At 40.4% G+C, this 26,463-nt stretch overlaps 1 protein-coding gene across 3 annotated transcripts in view; it reads right to left on the bottom strand.

Moving 5' to 3' along the window:
* The window catches only part of RRAS2 (RAS related 2), a 154,672-nt gene that overhangs the window by 60,889 nt on the left and 67,320 nt on the right, over nucleotides 1-26,463 (bottom strand). For 2 of the 3 annotated variants that reach the window (XM_057553385.1, XM_057553387.1), the window contains exon 1: nucleotides 10,741-11,146. The exons of the other annotated variant lie outside the window; for it this stretch is intronic. In XM_057553385.1, the coding sequence (XP_057409368.1) occupies nucleotides 10,741-10,848 (108 nt within the window). In that variant the 5' untranslated portion in view covers nucleotides 10,849-11,146. Of the gene's footprint in view, nucleotides 1-10,740; nucleotides 11,147-26,463 lie in introns of those variants that run through there. 3 annotated transcript variants of the gene reach the window in all.

Raw genomic sequence — 26,463 nt, 5'->3', positions numbered from 1 at the left:
TTCCACTGCTAAAAGACAAAGACTCTGGTTTGATTTTTAAAGATCACATTATGTATTATTTACAAAAGCTTACCATAAAATGACCACCAAAAAAAGTAAAATATAAATGAAATAAATGCATACAAACAAAAAATAGAAAGGGCAACATTAATATCACAGGTTGAAATTCAAAGTAAAATTCTGCACAAGACTGGTACTATTTAATTATAAGAAAGATGTAATCATCGTAACATTTTATATACCAAGTAATACAAAATCAAAACAAAGCAAAATTAGAAATGCAAGGAAAAAATTAAAACAAATTTAATAAAAATTTCAGCGCTTCACAGATTAAAAATATACAAGAAAAAAGGATACAGAAGATTTGAATAATACAATCAACAAATTCCATTTTAACAGATTTAGGTAAAACTTTGCACCTTATAAGCTACAAATAAATACTCATTCTTCTCTCATGTTCTTGGAGTATTTACAAAAATCAATGGTATGTTTGGCCATTAAAAATTCTTAATGTTCCAAAACAGGGAATTTACAGGTCACATTCTTTGACCATAGCCCAACAAAGCTAGAAATCTACAAAGAGAGCCACTCAATCCTTCCTCAAATTTAAATCATGTAAAAATTAAGGGAATATCCAAACTGAAATTAAAATTATCTAAGAATTAATAAAAAGTACAAGATTTCATATCAAAAGTAATAATGCAAAATCAGTTTTACAATGCTTTTACAAAAGTCACTAAGGATACTACAGACTTTGTGATGATGGTAATGTAAGAAACATTCTAGAAAACCTCTTACTAGAAATCCTTTCAAATACCTTTCAAATACCTTTAAAATATAAATTATAGCAGGTAAGTTACTTAAAGCACTACTGTGAGAAATAAATGGCAATCAATCCCATTTTTTAAAGAAAGGAGAAAGCACAACAAAGTTTATATATGAAATCGTAAAATACAGCATAAAATAAGCATACTTCAGATTACACACACACACACACACACACACACACACACACGCGCGCTAAAGAAAGGACTCCAACTCTTGATTCTAGGCCCTTCTATTTCTATACCTACAACAAGAAAAATCTTTGCCTTGATCTGCATTTTACAGCTTCACATACACACTCTCCCTCCACTATCTTCCCTAGCCTCTTCTACCTGCCTCAATTCAGAAAGCTTAGATTTGAAGTATTAATAAACTTGAAAACTATCCCTTTTAACCATCTCTAATTCTCCAAAATTATACCTCTCAGACAAAAAAAAAAAAAACATAAATTTGACTGAATGTCTTAGCAGATTTCATAGAATTTCATATTTGTTGATACTCCAAATATCAAAGCTCCCTAGTATCAACTTGCCCATCAGTATCAAAGAAAAAATGGGAATCTCAGTGTCCTGCAGGAATTCTGAGGGACGGCCAGTTCTTCATTTCCAGCACCAAGAATGGCTAAGATCAACTGGAATTTCAGTGTCCTGCAGTAATTCTGAGGGACGGCCAGTTCTTTACTTCCAGCACCAAGAATGGCTAAGATCAACTCGTCGTAAGAGGAAAAATTTAAAAACTACATTCTGCCACTCAAGAAAAAACCCTTCCTTGGCTGGAGTTGTTTCCTTAAGCAGTACCAAGCTTTAGAAAACACCAGTTTGTGGCCTTAAGAAAAGACAAGAGAACATCACCACTGATTAATATTAGACTGAGATATCAAGGGCATTAAATCTGTTTAAGAGAGTAATTTGATCTGACATCCAGAAAATTTCATCAGTGATACAGAAGGCAAATTTGACTAATTCTTGAATGGAGACTATCTTAGCCTTCTCACTGATTAACTTAAGAAAATATGGAACAATGATTTCAAAGAATCAATGCACAAATAGGTATTTCAGAAGATAACTGGGAAAATGACTTCAAAAATGAAGAAGAAAACCTTCCCAGACCTCAGAGTGTTTCATCATTTCTCAGAGAAAACTGGTGATCAGAGAAAAACTTCTAGTCATATCCTGATAAATGTTTCCATTTCCAGTGATAAGAGAAGGCTACAAGCATACAAATAGAAAACTAGTTATTCCTGCAGAATAGAAACTTGAAGCCAGTTAGATAAAGGCAAAGACATGGAAGATAAATCAGTACCTCCAACTGCTGTAATACAAAAGTCTTGGGATCCAATAATTTTATACTCAGCCAAGTCATCATGTATCACGCAAAAGTAAAATTTTAATCTTAGACTAAAAAAGTACTCAAAAGTGTTCTCTAAATAACAATTCAAAGTAAAAACTAGCTGCTCATGAGTATTGCTTATAAGCACTGAAACCAGTTAGAATGAAAGAAATGGCAAATAAAAGCAACAGCTCCTAATGAGAAAGGGGTTAACACCACTGAGTGTATTTACTATTACAATTATAATAACAAAATCAAACACAAAAGACAAAAAACAATCTCTTAAAAACACTGCAGTCACACACACTTTTGGTTGCTTTAAATAAGGATATTTGGGACTTCCCTGGTGGTCCAGTGGTTAAGACTACGCACTCCCAATTCGATAACAATACCTTATGGGCAGATACTTTGAGACTATGTTAATATACAGCTACTCTCAAACTTTTACATACTACTTTTAACATCCATTTATGATTCTTACTTAAATCAGTTGCTTGACTGCCAAATGGTGATTTTCTAATTCCACCATTTCCTCTATGTTTATTAGTCAGAATTCTACATTAAGGAAGAACTTCCCTTCCTCCTTCATTTATTTATTTATCCGTATGGATTCTTAGATTCTTACATTATTTATGGGCAATAATCAATTACTATCATTATTTATTTTGATGATGATACTGTCCCAGAGTTAGCCAGTGGGAGTTCTTCCAGGCTGGCTGTGTCTCTTTGACATGCCACCATCATTTTGTTTTCTGAGCAGCTCTTTACTTTCTGGCACTATAAGATGCTCCAAGCTCATCTTCTATTTTTTCCTTGCCCCAGCCCGGGGATCAGTCATTTCTCCAAGGTTCCTTTTAGTAAAGATTGGTATTTAGAAACCAAGATCCAGCACTGGGTGTTCTCACTGCTAATAGGGTGTCACTGTTTCTATGCACTCTCAACAGACAGAGCTGGAAAAAAGATGTATAGATGTGTTATGAGTATCCACATACACCTATTTCTATATCTATCTTTATACTTTTTAAACCATGAGTTTATGCCAGTACCCTCAATTCCAATCAAGCATCAGGAGTTCTTCCTAGCCTTCACCCTTTCCACAATGATAACTCCCTTCTCCAGTAGTGAGGAACTTGGCTCCCATTTTCCACAATACATTTACTAATTTACTTAATCCTAGTATAGAAAATTGTTTCAGAATTGCAAACCCATGCCTCTGTGATGAAGGAGGGGGAAAAAAAAAAGCCTATTAACCAGAGTTCAGTGTTTATTTCGAATTCTTTTTGTCTTTATCCTGAGGACATAGTCCACATAACGGGTTCAAAAGTTACTTACATTAGTTTTTTTTCTCTCCCTCCTTCAGTGTGGTTATGTTAGTCACCTGATATAAAGTTCAGTTCATTTGTTTTGTTTGTATTCCACCTTTTGATTTTATTGGTGCTTGCTGTTTATATACTGAGTATGTGAAACATTAAACATGGTTCCACAAGTCAGAAAACTATCCTCAGAAGAGTCACTATCCCTATTCCCTCTATTGCTTTCTCCTTATCCCTACCCACCCCCATAGCTAACCAATAATCTCTTTAATCTCAAATTCATCCATTCTGTGCTGTTTTTGCCCCAATGAGTAAATACAGTCCTATTTTCTCATTTCCTCTTCTTTCTTACACTAAAAGTAGTATATCACTAATACAGTAGATACTTTTGCACTTTGTATTCTTCACTGAACAATTTATCCTGGAATGCATTTCCCATCAGTTCATAGAGATGGTTCTTATTCTTTTTATAGCTGCAGAATGCTCCACTGGGTGAATGTACCATGTTCTATTCAACTTCTCTCTCTCCTGTAGGTTGTTTCTAATGCTGTGACCTCATGCACATGTATTTTCATACTGTTGGAAGTACATTTTCAGGGAAAATTCCTAGATTGGCATTACTGAGTCAAAAGGTAAGCACCTATGTAGTCAAATCAAAATCCATTTTATGTCTCCTGATATAATGCACTGAGAAGAACACATCATTTCTGTGCCATTCCTGCCCCCAAAATGAATCTAACCATGAAGAAACAAACTCAAATTGAGGGAACTCTACAAATAACTAACTTGTACTCAAAGATGTCAATGTCATAAAACACAAAGACTAAAGAACTGTTCCAAATTAAAGAAGACATGGAAACAAAGTGCACTGCATAATCTGAGATTTTCTTTTGCCATATAGGGCATTAGTGGGACAATTGGCAAAATCTGAAAAAGTTCTGCATATTACATTAGTAATATATCAATATTAATTTCTGATTTTGGTTATACACTATGTTTATGTAAGCAAGTACCCTTGTGTTTAGGAAATATACATGGAAGTATTTAAAAATAAGGCAGCATTGTCTTCAACTTACACTCAGATGATTCAGAAAAAACTGTGTATACATGGGGGGGAGGAATAAAACAAATACAGTAAAATGGTAGCATGTGGGAAAACTGGGTAAAGTTTTTTTAAAAAGCAACATCAAATATGTTGGCATGTGTATCTGTACTTTCAGTACTGAACATTTACTAACTTGTATATAAATTCTTTCTCCTAGGAAAAAACATCATCATATGAGGTGACAAGATAAATTGGCTGGCAATATTAAACTACTAATATATATAAACAACCAATTCTGTAACTATAATATTTTTAATTAAACTATGATTTAATGTTATGTAACCAATAAACAACTGGTTTATCACATTGCTCTTATAAAATGCTAAATCTAAAATATAATTTAGAAGGAACTCAAGTCCAATATAGCTCCAGTAGCACAAATTTAGTCAACTTATATTTCTTTGCTTCTTTCAGAACCACAAGTAAATAAACTAAAAAATATATTTAAAAATATATATATATATGTATATATATAATCTTTGTCTATTTCATAAAGGCCTGAAAGACATTTTTCTTTGTGAAATAGAAATAAATCAAATGGCTACCAAGGACATTACTTTAAACTAAGTTTCAATCCCAAACTCAGACTTCATGGCTCTACCCAAAGTAATTCAAGATCAAGGCCTTTCAAGAAGATTCAATGACAACTCTACATTGTTTACAAGCAGAGTCTTTTACTCATTATCACTTTTCAGCAAGGAACTAATACCCTAAAGACACTTCTATTTTTCCTCACCAAAAGGCGGGAAAAAAAAGTAATAAACGTTCATGCAGCATCACAAAATCTGTTTCTATTTTATGAGATCAATTTTAATTTGAAAAAGGAACCTTTAAAAAATTTTAAAATAATACAGCTTTAAGAAAGTCTCTTTCTGCACTCCTCCCCCACCTTAAAGTTAGCAATTTACTTTCCTCACTGAATTAAACAGACTAGTTTCATTTCAAAGTTTAGGAATGACCCTTGACATTTCAGCAATACAGATGAATTAAAAATCCCATCCCAGAAGGTAGCTGCCTGTTATCACTTTGCCTTCAAATGGTATTATACCAAGGGAAAGCAGAATTCTTAATCTACTCAGGAGAAGTATCCCCACTAAACTCCTGCAACCTCCCCATCCCAAGACAGACAGACAGACAGACACACACACACACACACACAAAGGTTAGAAACGAATAAGAAGAATGAGTTTTAAGAAACCCTAGGTTAGAATTTCTCCTCTGACAAAAGCAGTCATCCTCTAAAAGAAAGTGTTCTTCCTTGAGTGCCTAACATTTGTATCTAGGAATTACAATGTCTGAGTCATCAGAACCACTTCAGCTCCTTGGGACTTCCCTGGTGGTCCAGTGGTTAAGACTCCGCCCTGCCAACGCAGGGGGTGCAGGTTCAATCCCTGGTCGGGGAACTAAGATTCCATATGACACGCAGTGCGCCCAAAAGATTAGGAAAAAAAAAAATCATTACAAGAACCATTTCAACTCCTACCAAAATTAGGAAATCTCTAGTATGTACCACCACTAGCAGGGGGTACCTTATTTTTCAATGCTAAGAATTCATTTGTAAATTACTCTGAAAATATAAAACAGTAATTTGCACACTAAAAATAAGTCTACAGTATAGTTTCAAATTCACAGATAAAATTTATTTTAAGTGATTTCTAATGCAGGGCACATGTTCAAGATGTAGCAACAGAAGAAGAAATTCAGGAATCTAAACTCACAAACTTCACACAAAGATCAACTAACTTTAACACAAATGCATGTGCCTTGAAATCTCTTCTAGGATCTCTGCCCCAGGAAAAGGCAATGGAAAAACATTCACCAAAACGCAAATTAGGGGCTTCCCTGGTGGCGCAGTGGTTGAGAACCTGCCTGCTAATGCAGGAGACGCAGGTTCGGGCCCTGGCCTGGGAAGATCCCACGTGCCGCGGAGCGGCTGGGCCCGTGAGCCACAGTTGCTGAGCCTGCGCGTCTGGAGCCTGTGCTCCGCAGCGGGAGAGGCCGCGATGGTGAGAGGCCTGCGCAGCGCGATGAAGAGTGGCCCCCACTTGCCACAGCCAGAGAAAGCCCTCGCACAGAAACGAAGACCCAACACGGCCAAAAATAAATAAATAAATAAATTAATTTAAAAAAAAAAAAAAAAACGCAAATTAGGTAAAAAGCAATGTCTGAGTCAGCTCCAGGCTAACAGGTTGTTAAGATTGACTAAAACTCAATAATTGAGAAATCAGCTACCCCCTACATAGCTCAAAATCTGACAAACTGCTGAATAATAAGTCAGGATGCTAAATGAAGAACAGAGGCTGGGAAATTCCTCTCCTTAATTCTGTAAAACATGTATGGTCTTTTCTCAGAGTTGCCAGAAAACCCAACGGTTACTCCATTATTTCCAAAAATCAACGCTCAACTGATAAAGTTTCCCCAACTCAAAACGGGATCAACATTCATTACCTAAATATCACACAAAAGTGAGGAGAGGAGTATGAAGCTGAGGGGAAAAGGGGCTGAAGACTTAAAACAGATCAGATTATATGTCAAGAAAAAATGAATAAATTACAAATTTAGTTTTGGAGGAACAAGATACAGAAGTAAAAGCAGCAAATTTATTATTTTACTTATTCTTAGATGGCACTGTGCTGAATGATTTGGATAAATTATTTTATTTACTCCAGAAACCCTAAAGGTACTAATATTAGTCTCCCTTTTCATACAGGAAACTGAGGCTCAGAGAACTTAAAAAACCTGACCTAAGACACATACCTAGTTTGTTAACTGAGTAAGAAAGAACCTAGAATTTCAAAGGTGCAGAGATTTGTTCACCCAAACCCAACATTTTATGGAGGAAATTAAGCCCTGAAGAGATTACAGACAATTAAAAGATTCCCCAGCATCACCTGAGTAGGGAGACCTAAAACCCAGGTAGTCAACGCTCTTTCCATTTCACTTTCTACAACGTTAAGATCATTTCCTAACAATAGAATCCACTCATCGTTTAGGGGTTGTATTCACCAACAAAACTTATGACGTCTTTCAAAAAACTATGAACGGAAACAAGGAGGTCATGCACACACATATACTCTTAATAATATCCTACATTTTTAATCATGGATGTTTTATGATGTGTTACATTCATTTTTAAAGAGAAAAAGCCATCTCAGTTAAGTAATTATAGTCTTGATTTCCTAATTTTGTAGCTCTTCATATGCATAAAAGGCAACAAGTAAATTTAAGGTTAAGGAAAGTCAGGGTTAAAGGCAAAGTTGTTTTTTCAAGTTCTCCACTCCCCAATTTGTTCATTATATTTTTTCTACTCAAGATTACATAATAGAAAGATACATACTGAACACTGTAAAAAAAATGTCGTATCTCAGGAGTCTTACAAAATAAATAAAACCAATTTGTACCATCCTGATCTCCTACAGAGAGAACTGACTTCCACTCATTAAGGTTATTATCATTCTGCAGTCTTCTCTCCTTCCAATTACTACTGCGAGACAATCATAACAGAATGAATTTTAATTTCCCAGGAGTCAGACAATAAATAGCAGCTCTATTAAGTGTAGATGATAGTCACCTTAGCTCCATAAGCTAAGATTAATATAGTAACAACAATAATAATGTTTGTAGCCTTACTATGTACCAGACACTGTTCTAGGCCCTCAACATATGTTAACTCATTTTATTTTCACAACTGTATGTGGTACTTTGTATGTCCCCAGTTCACAGATGGGAAAAACTAAGGTACCGAGAGGTTAAGTAATTTACCTAAGATTACACAGGCAGCAAGTGGTAGAGATGAGACTCGATCCAGGTCTGGCTCCCGCCTCTCCAGAAAGCCTCCTCAAAGTCAGAGGCCATGTTCCTCCCTTTCACTGGCCCCAGGTCACGGGCCTATCCCACTCCCCTCCTTGCCTGCTTCCTCTCTCCAAGCTAGCATATGACTCCCCCAGCCCCCATACTCAGGTAAGACATGTCCTCTCTTCCCACCATCACGTCCACGCAGTACTTTCATCAATCCTTCCCAAACTGACTTTTCCTCGATTCTGAATTCCCTTTGCATTTAAACGTGTTAACAGAAGTGTACACATAAGCTTATAATAGCCATCATTAATGGAGCACATACTACATACTAGACACAATGCTAAGGATGTTCCCATAATTTAAAGGATTATGAAGACGGTGCGATCAGACCCATTTTACTGAAAACTGAGGTTCAGAGAAGCTAAATAATATTTTCTCAATGTTCGCCCAGTAAATAAATAACACAGCAAGATCTAACGCTCAAGTCTGTATGACTCAAAGCTCACACTCTTTCTCTATGTATAAATACACGTCTCTCATGCACACACGCCTCTTTCACTTCTTTTAAATCTAGAGTACCTAGATACAACACTATTCATAAAGGTGTTTCTTTAACAAATGAATTCTAGAAAATCATTAAGCAGACAGAAATTACGGTTATCTTAATGGTTTCTAATACTATTTCCAAAAAAAAAGGTTCCAATACCTTAACTAAATAATTAACTTACAGATTCAAATACATTTCGATGGTCCCTCCCCCCAAAACACTAAAGAAATATTTGTGGTTTAAATCTTTTAGGTAACACTATTTTTTTTAAACACTATTTATTAATACTGGAACCCAGGATTATTCTCTCACTCCTCACCAACCTCCCACCTCCCCCTAACTACAGTTCCCAAAGAAAGACTTAGCTATAAATTGTTTTGCTTTGCCATCAGTTACTTAAAGTATCTCTTGGCCCTATGAGAAATAGCAACATGACGGCATCTCTGATACTGCAGCTAAACTGCAGCTAAACTGAAAGGCCAAGTTGCGCATCTCACCTCTTAGTGTGATTTTTTTTTTTTAACCCACTAATGAGCATACTGTAAATGCTCACTACATAAACATCTCTTCCTGGATACAAAGGTTTTAGCAGCAGTTTTTAATACTCGAAACAGTGTAACAGCAATTATTGCTCATTTAGTCAATGTGAAAGGTAACAATCACATTTATGCTACAGTACTCGGTATTTTAATGTCACTGTAAACATTAAGTGAAACGAAATACGCTATTCAAGTATGCCAACTGATAACAAATGGGTCAAACAAAAATATTTCACCAAAGCATCTTAACCATACTCTTGATATACTGAGAGTATCTTTGTTACCTGCTATAACGCAATACCTTCATTCTCTCCCAGCATATGCCACACCTTGTAGGTTGACAAAAGCAGAGAGATATCTGGGCTTCTCTCTTTTAATAGTCCCAAAAACGACCACTCAAACCTCCTATCAAGAGCAAATCCTAAGAATCAAGAATTCCACCGCCCTTTCCTTTACAACCCGACTTTCCGCCTCCAGCTACCAGAGAGGATTGGGGGTGGGGGAGAGAGTGGTTGGAACGGACACAGAACGCACGACTCGGTCGGTCATCTCCCAGCCTGGCCCACCCCAAACTTCACCTTGGCACGGCGAGAGGCAGGAAGGCACCAGGAATACCTAGGAAATGGTCTCACCCCTATCGGAAAACATTCTTAACTTCCTCGAGGCCACCATTTCCCTGGGGCATTATCACACACTCCCACCCGGACGTATTACCTAAGAGATTACTTAAAAGAAAAGCACAAACACACACAAAGAGAAACACTGCTTGAAGCGGGCAGCTCCGGCTCGGCGTGCGCGGAGAAGCCCAGAGATCACGCGGAGCCGCGGCCAAGTTGCCACCGGGATTGCACCCACGGTGCAGGAGGCGGCCGGGGCGGCTGGAAACCCAGCGCGCGGGGCTCCAGCCCCACGCCCTACGCCCGGCGCCCCAGCCTCGGGGCAGGAAGCCCGGCGCGGCAGCGCTGCCTCTCCCGAAGGGCTCGGGCCGCGGCCGCAGCGAGAAGGTGGATCTGCGCTTCCCACCCCGCCAGCTCCGCCCTCCCGGACACATTCCTGAGAAGCCCGACTCCCGGGACCCGAGCTGGGCGCCCAGCCGGCAGGAGCGGGGCGCCCCGACCTCAGGGCAGTAGGGCAGAGCCGGCCGGAGCCCCCCGCCCGCCTCCCGCCCACCCCCGGCCCGCGCGGCACCTCCGGGGCGGGGTCCCCGCGGCCGCCCCGCCACAGGTAGCGCGAGCCCCCGCCCGCCGCCGCCCCGGCGCCCCGGGGAAGGCCCGCTCTAGGCACCTGGATGAACTGGATGGTGAGCGCCGACTTGCCCACGCCGCCCCCACCGACCACCACGAGCCGGTACTTCTCTTGGCCGGAGCCGTCCCGCCAGCCGGCCGCGGCCATGGGGACGCCGCCGAGCCCAGCCCGGCCACGCCGAGCCGCCGCCCGCCCTAGGCCCGGCTCCGGGGACTTGTGCGGCCGGCGGGCTGAGGGCGAGCGGCCGGGCGGGGGTCCCGGGCGCCGGGAGCTGCTGGAGGGCCGGTCCGGGCGGCAGCGCGGCGCCCGGGCTGGCCGGGTCCCAGCCGAGGCGCGGAGAAGCGAGGTAACCGCAGCAGCGAGGGGCTGCAGCGTCCGGGGGGCGCACTCCTGCACACGTCTTCGCAGCGCCTGCCGAACGCAACCTCCAGCGCAGCTACAAATGGCCGTCTGGGGGCCGGGCCGCCAGGCTGAGGTGCTGCATATGCATGAGGGGGCGGGGCGGGGCGGGGCGGGTCCGCGCTGGCCTGGGCTGAGATTCGGGAGCTGACGGAGGGCTCAGACCCCCTCAGATGTGCCCCTGCAATCCCTTGACTGTGAGTGGGTGTGTGCACGCGTGTGCGTGTGCGAGTGTGTGTGACAAAGAGTGTGGGAGTGGGACGAAGATGGTAGACAGTGTGTGACCATAATTGTATATGTCAGGGATGGTCAGGGATTGTGTGGATAAAAAATACAGTGTGCGAAGGCGTGTGTGAAAAATAGAGCTGTTGTCATCTTAATTCAGTTTGTAGGAGGGTAAATATCCTGTTTTAAGAGTACAGATGGTGACCATGACTGTATGAAAAACAGTGTATGACAGTGCTTGAAGATTAGAGCTGTCACAATAATTGTGTGTGTGATATGCTTGCGGTGTGTGAGGGATGTCACAGAGACTGAATCACAGTGATTGAGGGTGCGTGGACAAGAGTATATGTGGCATATGTTGTATCAGGAGAGTGTCTTAGGGGCTGTGTGTATATGTGAAAAATGTGCGGTAATTGTATTTGAGGGGTGTGAGTGTGAGAGATTAATTTATGCTTTTTTACACACTACATACCAGGCACTGTGCTCAGTGCTACCGATCCTTTTATGAACAGTTCCCTGCCCTCAGGGAACTAAGAATCCAATGGGAAAACGGCCAGGACAACAGGCAAGTTGTCAGGCATAATGATAAGGGCTATAACTAATAGCTCCGTGTGGCAATGGGAGAAGCACTCACTCCAGAGCTGGGTGGTCAGGGAAGGCTTCCTAAAAGACCTGAAGAATAAGTAATATAGAGAGATGAATAACTGGAAGAAAAGTATTCCAGGGAAAGCAAACCACATATGAAGAAGCCAGAGCAGAGAAGGTAAGCCATGTGTCACATGATTTTGATTGTGTTGGGGGAGTGTGCTTGTAAATTAAAAGTGATTATCTATGTGTATAGCAGTTTAACCAAATGTAGCAGGAATCACAGCTGTATACTGAGGCAGTGTAGGGCAGTAGATAAGACCGTGGGCTCTGGGGCCAGACTGGATTCAAATCCTAGCTCTCTCACTAATAGTATCATGTTGGGAGCTTACTGAACTTCTGTGCCTCAGTTTTCTCTTCTCTAAAATAAAGACCGTAAGACTACCTACCTTAAGGGGGTTTTTAGTAAGAATCAAATGAGTTAATACATATAAAGCACATAAAACAGTGCCTGGCATGTAGTAAGCATTTATGGCAGTTTTGGAACATGACTGCAAGTTCTTGGAAACAGCTTAGTGACTCTCTTGGAACCAGTAGAATGCAGCAGAAGAGATGCTGTATAACTTCCAAGTCTAGGTCAGAAGAGGCCACGTGGCTTCCACCTGTTCTCTTGGGATTCTCACTCTGGGAGAAACATCGTAAGAAGTTTGGCTACCCTGAGACTGCCATGCTAGAGAGGCCACATGTAAGCATGCCAGTCAAAGGTCTAGCTGACTGCCAGCATCAACTGCCAGCCATGTGAGACACCTTGGACACCGAGCTCTGTCCAGCCTTCAGATGACTGCAGCCCCTGCTGGCATTTGACTGCAACTGCATGAAAGACCCCAAGCAAGAGCTACCCAGGTCAGCCCTTCCTGACCTACAAAATCATGAGCAAAATAAAACAGTAAACTGGTTGTGCTTTTTTAAACTTTTTCTTTGGGAATAATTTCAATCTATAAAGTATAAAGAACAGCCATACGCCTTTACCCAAATTCAACTATGTGAGCATTTTATCCCACTTCCTTTATCGTTCTCCCCTATGTCTGCTTCTCTCTCTCTTTCATATATATGATATAGTTATTCATATAAATTTATGATAAATTTATGTATATATATATATATAATTCATATATTAAAATGAATTTTTGAACCATTTAAGGGTAAGTTACAGGAATTATGCCCTTTACCCCTAAGAGCTTCAGTGTGTATTTCCTAAGAATAGGGATATTATCTTACGTAACCACAATACAGTTATCAACATTAGTAAATTTAACATTGATGTGAATACTTTTGTCTAATCTACCATTCATATTCCAATTTTGTCAGTTGATTCAATAATGTGCTTTAGAGCATTTTTTCCCCCTCTAGTACGGAATCCAGTCTAGGGTCAGGCATTGCATTTAGTTGTCAGATCTCTTTAGCTTTCTTAATATGATACAAAATGGTTGTCTTAGAACCTTTTTTATTTTTTTTTGAGGGGAGGGAGGTATTTTTTACACAGCAGTAATAGCCAGAAAAGCCTTAATGCAGATAGTGTTAGCAATATGAAAAGAAAGAAAAAGAAAAAGGAACCCATGTCAAGGAAATGCTGAGAAAGGGCCAGTTATGCTTCTCTCAGTGTTTGTTTAGCCCTGAAATTTCCCATAATCCTTCAGGACCAAAAAGATAACCAATGAGTCCTCCTTATGCAGCTTTTCTTCTAAAGTACAATCCAAAATCTTTCTCTCCTTTCAAGAAGATATGAGGGCTTCCCTGGTGGCGCAGTGGTTGAGAATCTGCCTGCCAATGCAGGGGACACGGGTTCGAGCCCTGGTCTGGGAGGATCCCACATGCCGCGGAGCAACTGGGCCCGTGAGCCACAATTACTGAGCCTGCGCGTCTGGAGCCTGTGCTCCGCAACAGGAGAGGCCGCGATAGTGAGAGGCCCGCGCACCGCGATGAAGAGTGGCCCCCGCTTGCCACAACTGGAGAAAGCCCTCGCACAGAAACGAAGACCCAACACAGCCATAAATAAATAAATAAATAAAATTAAAAAAAAAAGAAAGAAAGAAATCAACAAGGATGGGGGAAACTTTAAAAAAAAAAAAAAAAAAGAAGATATGATCATCTGAAAAGCTTATCAAATCTCAAAAATATCCAAAAGAAAGAAAGTTATTCCCTGACAGGGAAAAAAAAAAAAAAAACACATAGGGATTTCTCTGGCGGTCCACTGGTTAAGACTCCACGCTTCCACTGCAGGGGACACGGGTTTGATACCTGGTCGTGGAACCAAGATCCTGCATGCCGCACGGCACAGCCAGAAAAAAAAAAAAGCTATACTAGTCACAACTATTTAGACTGGGGGAATAAGGTATTGGTCCTAAAGCAATTATAATGAATTCCTTAGTATTCTGTGCCTCTGCATCTGGTATAGGAGCACTCAGGGGGTTCTGAGCCTGATGATAGTTTGACCAGTAAAAGAAAAAGAGGATAAGGTGGTAATGAATACAAGCTTGTGTGCACATATGTATTCAGTGACTAGAGTTTTCAGGGAGAAACTTATTTTCAGTAGAACCTATTTCAATCCTTATTTGGTGAGCTTCTTCTCTGCCTGAGTCCTGACCAAGATTTTCTTTCCTTCCTACTCTGTACCACTGCAATCTCTGTGTACAGGACAATTCCAACACTGCAACCAAGCAAGCAAGCCCATGCTGTAGAAACCATGTGTTGGTTGCCTCCCAGGCATCCGTTTCTCCTTCCTTTCATATAGTGTCTCCTAATTTTCTCTCGGTGGTTTGAGAGTGACTGACTCCCACCTGCAGCTCCAGGGATTTACCCTAATTCACTGAAGATTATCAACCCCTACTGGCCACAGTAATTAGCTGATAGATGGGCGTATGACCTAGGTGAGGCCAATCAAGAACAGATTCAACTACAGAATCAAAACTACAATGAGATACCACTTCACACCCACTAAGATAACTAGAATCAAAAAGACAGATAATAACAAGTGTTGACAAGGATTTGGAGAAACTGAACCCCTCATACACTGCTGGTAGGAATGTAAAATGGCGTTCCTGCTTTGGAAAACAATCTGGCATTTCCTCAAAAAAGTTAAACATAGAGTTACCATACCACCCGGAAGTTCCAGCCTTAAGTATATACCCAAGATAAATTAAAACATGTCCATATAAAAACCTGAAAGTGCAAGTTTATAGCAGCATTATTTATAATAGCCAAAAAGTGGAATTAACTCAATTATCCATCACCTGAAGAACAGATAAATAAAATATAGGGTATTCATACAATGGAATATTATTTTGCAATAAAAAGGGATAAAGTACTGATACATGCTACAACATGGATGAATCTTGAAAACATTAGGCTAAGTGAAAGAAGCCAGTCACAGAAGACAACATATTATATGATTCCCACTGTATGAAAGGTCCAGGATAGGAAAATCTATAGAGACAGAAAGTGATTAGTGGTTGCCAGGACCGAGGGGGAAATGTTCTGTGACTGATAATGGGTATGGGGTTTCTTTTTGGAGATATGAAAATGTTCTGGAATTAGATATCCGTGATGGTTGCACAGCTCTGTAAATATACTAAAAACCATTGAACTATATACTTCTTAAAGTGAGTTTTATGGCATATGAATCAAATCTCAAAGCTGTGAGGATGAAAGATTCAATTGCAGGGTTTTATTTGAGCTACTAAGGAAATGTCTTTTTACTTCAAGATATTCCTCATATCAACTCTATTCCTTTATTTTTTTTTAAATTTAACTCAAAGTCAAGTGTTCAGCAAGGAAGAAGCCCACATGTTCAACTCCACGTAGACATTCTGTCCCAAAATGCTTTCTTGCCCTTACAAAATATCCCAAAAGCCTACAGAAATTCCCCTGCAAAACAAACCGCTGAAGACAGGAGTATCTGGCAGAGAAAGAACTAGTTGTCATTCATGCCAATTAAAGATGAATTTTCATCTTAATCTAAAAAGTTTCTCAAGTAGCTAAGAGATAACAGGGAAGTACAAAAATCTTCATCAGAAGAATGACCCAGAACCTTGGAAAGGACACTAGAGATCATGCCCCTAATCTTACCGAAAGAAATCCTGTGACTAGGGAAGGAATTTCTCTCCCAATGTCACCTAGCAAGTTGTAAGCAGGATACAGGTCTCCTGACTCCTATGCTCAGAGCACTATGCCCCATGCCAAGCTGGGTGTTACCCAGAATCCCACAAAGCCTCATAGCACAGAGACAGCGTGATGCTGCCAATCAAAAGAGATGTTGAATGTACCTTTTTTTTTTTAATTAAGTTACCATTTTTTTTAAATTTTTAATTTTATTTTATTTTATTTATTTATTTATGGCTGTGTTGGGTCTTCGTTTCTGTGCAAGGGCTTTCTCTAGTTGCGGCAAGTGGGGGCCATTCTTCATCGCGGTGCGCGGGCCTCTCACTATCGTGGCCTCTCTTGTTGCGGAGCACAGGCTCCAGACGCGCAGGCTCAGCAGTTGTGGCTCATGGGCCTAGCTGCTCCGCGGCATGTGGGATCTTCCCAGACCAGGGCCCGAACCCGTGTCCCCTGCATTGGCAGGCAGATTCCCAACCACTGCGCCACCAGGGAAGCCCGAATGTACCATTTTGATTTCAGTGGAGTGATGGTCTGGCTAAAGGGGTGTCAAGAGACTTCAGTGGGCAGATTCAGGGTCAGATTTGGCCAAAAGATATGTTTTGAATACAAGTTTTGAATTGGTTGCTGATATTTGAATTTAGAATATTTCACAAACAAATCTAGATTTCTAACTCTTCCTGAAAAAATTAAATGGAACATCTACCAACACTGGGCCAGCATTATCATAGGACAATGGCTAAAGGTAAGTACAGGCTGCCCTTGAGAAATGTATGGATGTTCCTGTTCTTCAAAGTAATCAGTACTCTTGTATCACACCCCACCCATTTGACGTTACCTGTCTGGCCTGTGGGCTTTAAGAGTTTGCAAGTCCTACTACTATATGCCAATGTTCTCCACCTAGAATGCACATTTGAGTCCCCTGTAGTATCTTAAAATGAAGAACCCCAGACTTGGTAAATAGAAATCTCTATTTGCAGACCAAGAATGTGAATTTGTGTATTTAAATACCCAAAGCGAAATTATTAGAGAAATGCAAATCAAAACTACAATGAGGTATCACCTCACACCAGTTAGAATGGGCATCACCAGCAAATCTACAAACAGCAAATGCTGGAGAGGGTGTGGAGAAAAGGGAACCCTCTTGCACTGTTGGTGGGAATGTAAATTGATACAGCCACTATGGACAACAGTATGGAGGTTCCTTAAAAAACTAAAAATAGAATTACCATATGACCCAGCAATCCCACTACAGGGCATATACCCAGAGAAAACCATAATTCCAAAAGACACATGCACCCCAATGTTCATTGCAGCACTATTTACAATAGCCAGGTCATGGAAGCAACCTAAATGCCCATTGACAGACAAATGGATAAAGAAGATGTGGAATATATATATACAATGAAATATTACTCAGCCATAAAAAGGAACGAAATTGGGTCATTTGTAGAGACGTGGATGGATCCAGAGACTGTCGTACAGAGTGAAGTAAGTCAGAAAGAGAAAAACAAATGTCGTATATTAACGCGTATATGTGGAACCTAGAAAAATGGTACAGATGAACCGGTTTGCAGGGCAGATATAGAGACACAGATGTAGAGAACAAACGTATGGACACCAAGGGGGGAAAGTGGGGGGGGTGGGGATGGTGGTGTGATGAATTGGGAGATTGGGATTGACATGTATACACTAATATGTATAAAATGGATAACTAATAAGAACCTGCTGTTTAAAAAAATAAATAAAATAAAATTCAAAATAAATAAATAAATAAACAAATACCCAAAGTGACTCTGAGACACCACCACAGTTGGGAACTCTTGGAGGAGAGTAGACTCATGCATGTCCACTCTTTTTTTTCAGGACAAACAATGACCCTGTCATCTGGAATGTTGGTTACTCATCATCTCTAAAAATGATCATTGCAGAAATACCATTCCTGGCCCATCCCAGAGAAGGGATTTGGGGGTGGAGTGGGGAGGGAGGTGCTGAAACTAAGATTCCCCTGACCTCATCTACAGCTGAGTCAGACAGAGCCCAGGCCTGGTGACCAAAGAGGGCCAAACCCCCAGATCAGAGAGCATTCGAATCTCATCACAGTTAATGGAAGAGCACCATCCACTTATTTCCTTAATAGGCCCCTACTTGTAATGTGAATGAATGGCTGGTGGAGAATGAAACAACCCAGCAGGAGCTGCATGCATCTGAGATGAGACAGACGCACAAATCTATTCCTTGTTTAAAGATCACGCTGCTAAGAATAGAAGCTGAAACACAGGCTGGAGCGTGTGCACACACAGCCCTAAGGAAGGCCACGACAGAGCTGGAGGAATCCACAGCTTAGTGGAGGATCATCAGAGAATCATAGAGGCTTAAAGCAGAAAAGGGACCCTGAAGTCATTCCCTCTAATGCTCTCATTTTATAGATGGGGAAGCAAAGGCCCAGATAGAAAAGAGCGTTCCCCACCATTGCCTAGAGATAGAGCAGAAGCATGACAGGAACTCAGATTCTGTCTCCCAGCCTGGGGCCTGACTTAATGTAGTGCACTGCCTTGGGAGCCCAAGAGTCCAGAAGGCTAAGCAGGGCCAAAGTCACACCACCCTTCTCAGGCATAACTGCCAGGAAGAATCTAGCAAGGGTGTCCATTATTGCATTTTTTTAAATAACAAAAAATCAAAAACCACCTAAATATTCAACAACAGGGACTTGATTAAATAAATAATGCTATAGCCATAGTATAGAACACTATGTGGCCATTAAAAATAATTTTTATTTATATAGGAAAATGAAAAGAGTGGGATACAAATCAGTATATACAGTATGATTCCGGTGTTACATATATATATATATATATATATATATATATATATATATATATATATATATATATATATAATAGCTACCATTTACTGAGCACTTACCATGAACCTGGCACTGTGCTAATCACTTAAAATGTATTATCCAATTTAATCCACAAATCAACCAACTGAAGTGGATTCTATTTTTGTTTGTATTTTACAAAAAAAAGCTTCGGCACAGAGGTGTCATATAGCTAGTAAATTGCAGAGTGCATATTTAAACCCATGAGGTCTGAGCTCCAAAGCTTTGTATTTAATCATTATTAATAGATTTTTTTTAAAAAAGAAAGAAAGGCAGTATATTCAGTTATCCTAGGTTATTTGCCACTTTTCATTTTTCTGTATTTTTTACCTTCTTTTCCCTGCAATTTCGCATTCCCTCCTACCCCCAGCCCCTGATAACCTCTAGTCTACTTTCTGTCCCTATGAATTTTCCTATTATAGATATCTCATATAAGTGTAAGCATACATGTGTCCTTTGGTGTCTGTTTTATTTCATTTAGCATAATGTTTCAAGGTTCCTCCATGTTATAGCACATATGCATGCTTCATTCCTTTTTATGGCTGAATAGTATCCTATTGTATGGATATACTACTATTTGTTTATCCATTCATCTCTGTTGATACACATTTAGGTTGTTTCCACCATTTGGCTATTGTGAATAATACCGCCCACTGTGAACATTTGTGTACAAGTACCTGAGTTCCTGTTTTCAGATCTTTGGGGTATATGCCTAGGAATGGAATTGTTGGGTCAAATGGTAATTTTATGTCTCTTTGAGAAACTGCCAAATTGTTTTCCATAGCAGCTACACCATTTTACATTTCCACCAGCAACGTGAGAGGGTTCCAATTTCCTCACATCTTCAACAACATTTGCTATCTTCCTTTTTTTATAATAGCCATCCTGAAAGGTATGAAGTGGTATCTGATTATAGTTTTAGTTTGCATTTCCCTAATGACTAATGATGTTGAGATGTTGAGCACATTTTCATATGCTTATTTGACATTTATATATCTTCTCTGGCGAAATGTTTATTCAAGTCCTTTGCCTATTTTTTTAAATAAATTTATTTATTTTTGACTGTGTTGACTCTTCGTTGCTGCGTGCGGGCTTTCTCTAGTTGCGGTGAGCGGGGGCTACTCTTCGTTGCAGTGCACGGGCTTCTCATTGCAGTGGTTTCTCTTGTTGCGGAGCATGGGCTGTAGGCACGCAGGCTTCAGTAGCTGTGGCACGTGGGCTCAGTAGTTGTGGTTCGCGGGCTCTAGAGCACAGGCTCAGTAGTTGTGGCGCACGGGCTTAGTTGCTCCGCGGCATGTGGTATCTTCCCGGACCAGGGCTTGAACCCATGTCCCCCATATTGGCAGGCAGATTCTTAACCACTGTGCCACCAGGGAAGTCCCTTTGCCTATTTTTTAACTGGTTTATTTGCCTTTTTGTTGTTGAGTTGTAGGACTTCTTTATATATTCTGGATATTAAACCCTTATCAGATATGTCATTTGCAAATATATTTTCTGTGGCTCTTCATCCTCTCGATAGTATTCTTTGATGTACAAGTTTTTTATTTTAATGAAGTCCAACCTCTATTTCTTTTTAGTCAAGAAAAATATAAGATTATGTTTATGAACAATTTTTAATGATACGGGCAAAGCAGAAGCCAAAACTGTACCTATATGATTGAACTATGTAAAAATAAGTGGTAGTTAGATAATCTGGGAGACTTAACTATTCCATGAAGATTGAGAATCAGAGTCGATATATAGAAAATACTTATGTCATTCTCCATCAGTCAGGTTGAACAGTGATGGCTGCTTTCTCTCTTACTTCCCCGCAGCAGCTTTCCAAAGAGAGACATGCCTGCTGCGCTATGGGGACTGAGCCCTGAAAACTGAACTTCCTCTAGCACCCAGGCCTGGTTTATAGGGCTCCAAACAGCTCTCTCTTTCACCCACACCCCTTTCCAGGACTGTGACTATGGCTGTTTTAAAGACTTGTGAAGAACTCAGGAAAGACCGAAAGAGTGGCAGAGAGAAGAGCGAAGTCCTTTCTCCTTTTGAATAAGCTAAGACATCTCTAGCCTCCAGAACAAAAGGATACAACTTCAAATGCAGCTATATGGATTTAGGTTAGACAGCTGGTAGAACTTGATAATAAGGCAAGGTAGACAGCTCCTAGGAAGCTTTTTAAAATGCAGTGGTTTCTAAGACCTGTTCCTGTCCCCACAGAATTACACTGTTTCAGGAGAGAACTGAAAGGAAATGCTTTGTGATTGCAATCTTCCCTCCTGCGCCCCATGGGACATGGGATACTTCTGTCTCCTGCAGCTGCAACACCAGTGGTCTGGTCAGAACGAACAAGGTTTTCTTTTTGGAGAACTCAGGAGCCCTGGAGTGAGAGTGTGAGACACGGCGTCCTAAATGCTAGAAAGGGAAGGGACTTGACAGGTCTACTCTACCTCCTATATTAGTCAGTGTTGGGGCATTAGGGGACCCAATAAATAACAGCCCTCCTCCCCACCCAAGTTTTGAAACAACTGAGAAATAGGACACAGAAAACCAATAGATGGAGATCCAAAGGTCAGCTCTGTTGCTGATAAGACACAGACTGGAGGATATGGCTTAGACGTGAGGCCAAGTAGGCTTGCTTACACTGTTCCCAGAATAAATGTACCATTGAGTTACAGGCAGGGCTGGAAAAACTGCAGGCCTCATCTTATGGGGCTCTGCCTCCATAAAACTTGTAGCACATAGAGGAACACAGAATAACTGCCCCCTTTTAGTCAGGCTGACTCCCAAAGAAAACAAAGGAAGGAGCTAAACAGAGCATGCCCACGTCATTCTTCCAAACTCAAGTGGATAGTCAAGTAGAAGTCATACCTTCTTCGTGGAGAAGGATGAATAAGGCATGGGGAGAGAGGCTAGGAGCCTTACTCTGGTGATTTTCAAATTTTAGTGGGCATCAGAATCACCTGCAGAGCTTATTACAACACAGATTGCTGGGCTCCACCCCCAGGACCCTGATTCACTGGGTCTCTGGTATGGTCTGATAAGTCTTATTTTTTAACAAGTCCCCTGGTGATGCTGACGCTGCTTATCTTGGGACCACACTTTGAGAACCAGTGCTCAGAGAGAACCTCTCCACTTGGAAATATAAGGAGGAATAAATGATTCCCTTGACCGTAAGGACTTGTTTGGTTGCCGGTGACAGAAACCCAACTCAAACTGAAATAAAAAGAATTTATTGGTTCATGTAACTAAATGATACAGCTGTTGATCTAACTTTAAGGACAGCTAGACTCAGAGACTCAAATGGTATCGTCAGGACTCTTTCACTCTCTGTATCTCTCAGCTGTGTTCGTCCTATATGACTCAAGTCTCAAGCCGGATTTGCCCTGGTGTTGGCAAGATGGCTCCACTTATTTCTCTTCCCCTGAGGCAGTGTTTCTCAAACTTCAGCATGAATCAGAATCACCTGGAGGGCTTGTTAAAACACAGATTGCTGGGCTCCAACCCAGGAGTTTCTGACTCAGTAGGTCTGGGGTAAAGCCCAAGAATTGGCAATTCTAACAAATTCCCAGGTGATAATATAGATGCTATCTGAAGAATGGAGAATGGATGCTGGAAAGACTCAAACAATAGATGTTCACTACTCTTTGTTTTACAGATCAAGAAACTGAGAGGTTACGTGGCTGGTCTGTTTTATCCCATTTAGAAGAGAACAGTTTTTCCAAGGATACATTGGTTTTGAAACAAGAAAATCTGACATCAAATCCCTACTGATAAACTGAGTAGTTTAGGGCAGGTTACTAAACCTCTTTACTCCTCTCTTTATTGTTTTAAAATGGGAATAACTGTAACACCTATTCATAGGGTAGGATGAGGGTGTGTTGATTTACTGGAACATGTAAGAGTCCTTTATATTTAGAGAAGTGTTAGACGGTGAGTTTTAAATTATTTTATTTTAAAAATCAATGTGATTCAAAAAGAGTCATGTACCAAAATGTTCATTGCAGCTCTATTTACAATAGCCAGGACATGGAAGCAACCTAAGTGTCCATCATCGGATGAATGGATAAAGAAGATGTGGCACATATATACAATGGAATATTACTCAGCCATAAAAAGAAATGAAATGGAGGTATTTGTAATGAGGTGGATGGAGTTAGAGTCTGTCACACAGAGTGAAGTAAGTCAGAAAGAGAAAAACAAATACAGTATGCTAACACATATATACGGAATCTAAGGAAAAAAAAAAAAAGGCCATGAAGAACCTAGTGGCAAGACAGGAATAAAGACACAGACCTACTAGAGAATGGACTTGAGGATATGGGGAGGGGGAAGGTTAAGCTGGGACAAAGTGAGAGAGGGGCATGGACATATATACACTACCAAATGTAAAATAGATAGCTAGTGGGAAGCAGCCGCATAGCACAGGGAGATCAGCTCGGTGCTTTGTGACCACCTAGAGGGGTGGGATGGGGAGGGTGGGAGGGAGGGAGATGCAAGAGGGAAGAGATATGGGAACATATTGTATATGTATAACTGATTCACTTTTTTATAAAGCAGAAGCTAACACACCATTGTAAGGCAATTATACTTCAATAAAGATGTTTAAAAAAAATAAAAATAAAAATAAAATAAAATAAAATAAAAAAATAAATACAAGCCTATGCAGAAAAAAAAAAAATCAATGTGGATTATAATAGACCTGAAAATTAAAACTACATGGAGTCACTATTTTTTGTTATTAGTACTATTTTTCCCCTATACAATTGGCAAGATCAAATATTTGATAACACTTTATGGAGCAAAAGTCAGGGGAAACACTAATTTTCATTCATTGCTAGTTGAGTCCAGCCCATATCCTGTACTTTCAATGTACTCAGGGACTCAATGCCCCCAAAATTTCATCTTTGCCTGAGGGATTTTTCTGAACTGTGGAAGTCTGTTCTGGCCACCAGAAGACCAGACCACGGAATTAACACCTACCCCGCTATTCGTATCTCACACCCCCATGCTCCCAGAGCAGCCTTCAGCCAATGACTCTGGGGAGATGCAGCTTCCTCACCTTTGTTTAGGAAAATCCAGAAGCAAGTATTCTGCACCATTTCTCATCATTTCCAAGTGGGATTAAGTTTCAGTCACCTACTGTATTAGCTGGTTTCATAATACATCCCTTTAATCGTTGCCTTCCTTTCCCTGTTTCACTCCCCTTCCCCTCAGCATTCTGGTGTTTCCTGAACCTTCCAAATATACTACTTGCACTAGAATCACTGTCACAGAGATATGCTTTTCTGGGGAACCCCAACCAAGATGTAAACATTCTTTGGGAGTGGGCAATATCTAGCAAAGTTACAAATTTACATCCCCTTTGACCTAGCAAATCTGATTCTAATAACTTATTTAACAGGTATATGCATGTAGAAAATAACATACATGAGGCTATTTACTAAAGCACTATTTGTGATAGCAGATAGCAAGAGACTGACACAATTTAAATGTCCATTAATTCAAGACTGGTCAAATAAATCAAGGTACATTCATACAAGGAGATACTGTGCAGAAAAAAAAAAAAGGAATTAATACTAACTTGGAACAATCTTCAAGATTTATTTAAATGAAATAATGGACAGTATGTATAATACACCACCATTTGTGTAAAAGGAGAGCATATATAAATGTGTAGTTAGTTGTATCATTGATTTTTTTATTTCTAGAAGGATAAACAAGAAACTGGGAGACTATTCTTGTATTATCTATTCAGAAAAACAAATTAATTAGTTTAAAACTTCTTTAAAATGAATGTGGGAAAAGAGTTTTACACTCAGAAAATTATTTATTACTCATTTCAGAAACACATTTATTTTTAGAATTAGATACTGTAACTACAAACACTACAAACTACAAATTGCAATATGTCCAAAAAATGTTTACCAACAACCCCCTAGAGCTTTAAAATGTATAGACAATGTGTTAATTAGCCAGGGAGATATTTTTTTTAAAACAAGAAAAAAAAGACAGGGAAGGTACTGAAGAGCCCAAAGTCACACTTGGGGATTTTGAAGCTCTCATTATAAATAACATCTCCCCTGTCCTTCAAACTTGCTATGAGATGGGAGCTTTATATGCACATTCTCTTATGTTCACTGCAGCTACTATCACCCTAGTTTTACAGACGAGGAGACTAAGGCTTGGGGAACTGAAGGGACTGGTTAAGGACCACATAAGTAGAACCTGAATTTGATCCCAGGTCTGTCTGACCCCAGGGAAAGATATAGGCCAGCATCCTCTCAGTGCTACCTATTAAAGATGCGAACCTTGATAAGAGCTTTGAAAAAAAGGATCATATTTTAGAGTCGCAATACCCCAAGGTCCAGGCCTGTAAGTACCCTCGTGAGCAATAGGGAAAGCCATTTCCTCTTTGGCCTTTCTGCACAGATTTTCATGCCAGAACCAGAGCCTAGGGACCAGCAAGGGGGTTGTTGGTTCATACCTTTCTGTGACTAGAGAGTGCCAGCATCTGGGGCCATACTACAGGGCAGGAATGTATTAAAACTAATTTGGAAAATATTTTTTGACAAACAGTTTTGCCTTCTCAGTCCTTCACACAGTGCCTGGCACATAGAAGTTTCTGATAAAATACTTGTTGAGTGAATGAATGACCCAATAACTGGACAGCATAGTGTGAAGTGATGCAAGGAAGTCCAAAGGGGTAAAATACAGTTCCAAGTTATAACTCAGTTGAGGAGACAAGACAAAAATACCGCAATATTTAGGTAAGAGTAGGAGACAGGCCTAAAAGTAAGGCCTCAGTGCCAAATGAAGCCTGAGCTATAGGAAATCAGAGGTGGGAAATAGCCCTTTAGGCTGATGTGATGGGATGATGACATATATAGATAAGCAGAGACAAAGGGCATTCTGGAGAAGACAATTTTTAGTGGAGATGTGGGATAAGCCCAATATCTTGATGCATGGGAAAGAAGCACAAGATTTGGAATTAGATAAGACCAGGGTTGGAATCCCACATCTGCCTTTTATTGATGCGTACAATGACTCAACCCCTCTAATAAGGATAATAATGGGGCTTCAGGACCAGGCAGAGACATTCAGACAATACAGCCCCCACTGGTGGCCATTTTAGATGACCGGTCTTCAGGATCTTGTCCTTCCTTGAATGCTTGCCTGAAGCCAGACCAGAGAGAAGGAAGACTATGAATAGGAGAAAGGAAAGATACTTTCCTCTAGGCCCCTGAGATGCCCCAGACCTGGAGCCAACTGGAGAATGAATGGGAATTGGTGTTCTCAATGGACAGACTAAAGCTGGATGGAGCAGGTGTAGCAGAAGGAGATGCCCCATTGCTGCTCCTTGACATCATCTGAGCCTCTGCCAGTCAGTTCCCCAGCCTCAGTGGTCACCAAGCCAAGATCCAGGCCTGAGACACCCAAACCCTCTCCTGCACTGGACCTCCGTTTCTTTTCCTTGTCATCTTGCCCTTTGAGTCTTTACTTCTTTTTCTTTTTCACTCTTTTTTTTT

The sequence above is a fragment of the Balaenoptera acutorostrata genome, chromosome 9, assembly GCF_949987535.1.
Source record: "Balaenoptera acutorostrata chromosome 9, mBalAcu1.1, whole genome shotgun sequence".
NCBI classification, from domain to species: domain Eukaryota; kingdom Metazoa; phylum Chordata; class Mammalia; order Artiodactyla; family Balaenopteridae; genus Balaenoptera; species Balaenoptera acutorostrata.
This window is presented reverse-complemented; position numbering and strand designations above follow the sequence as displayed.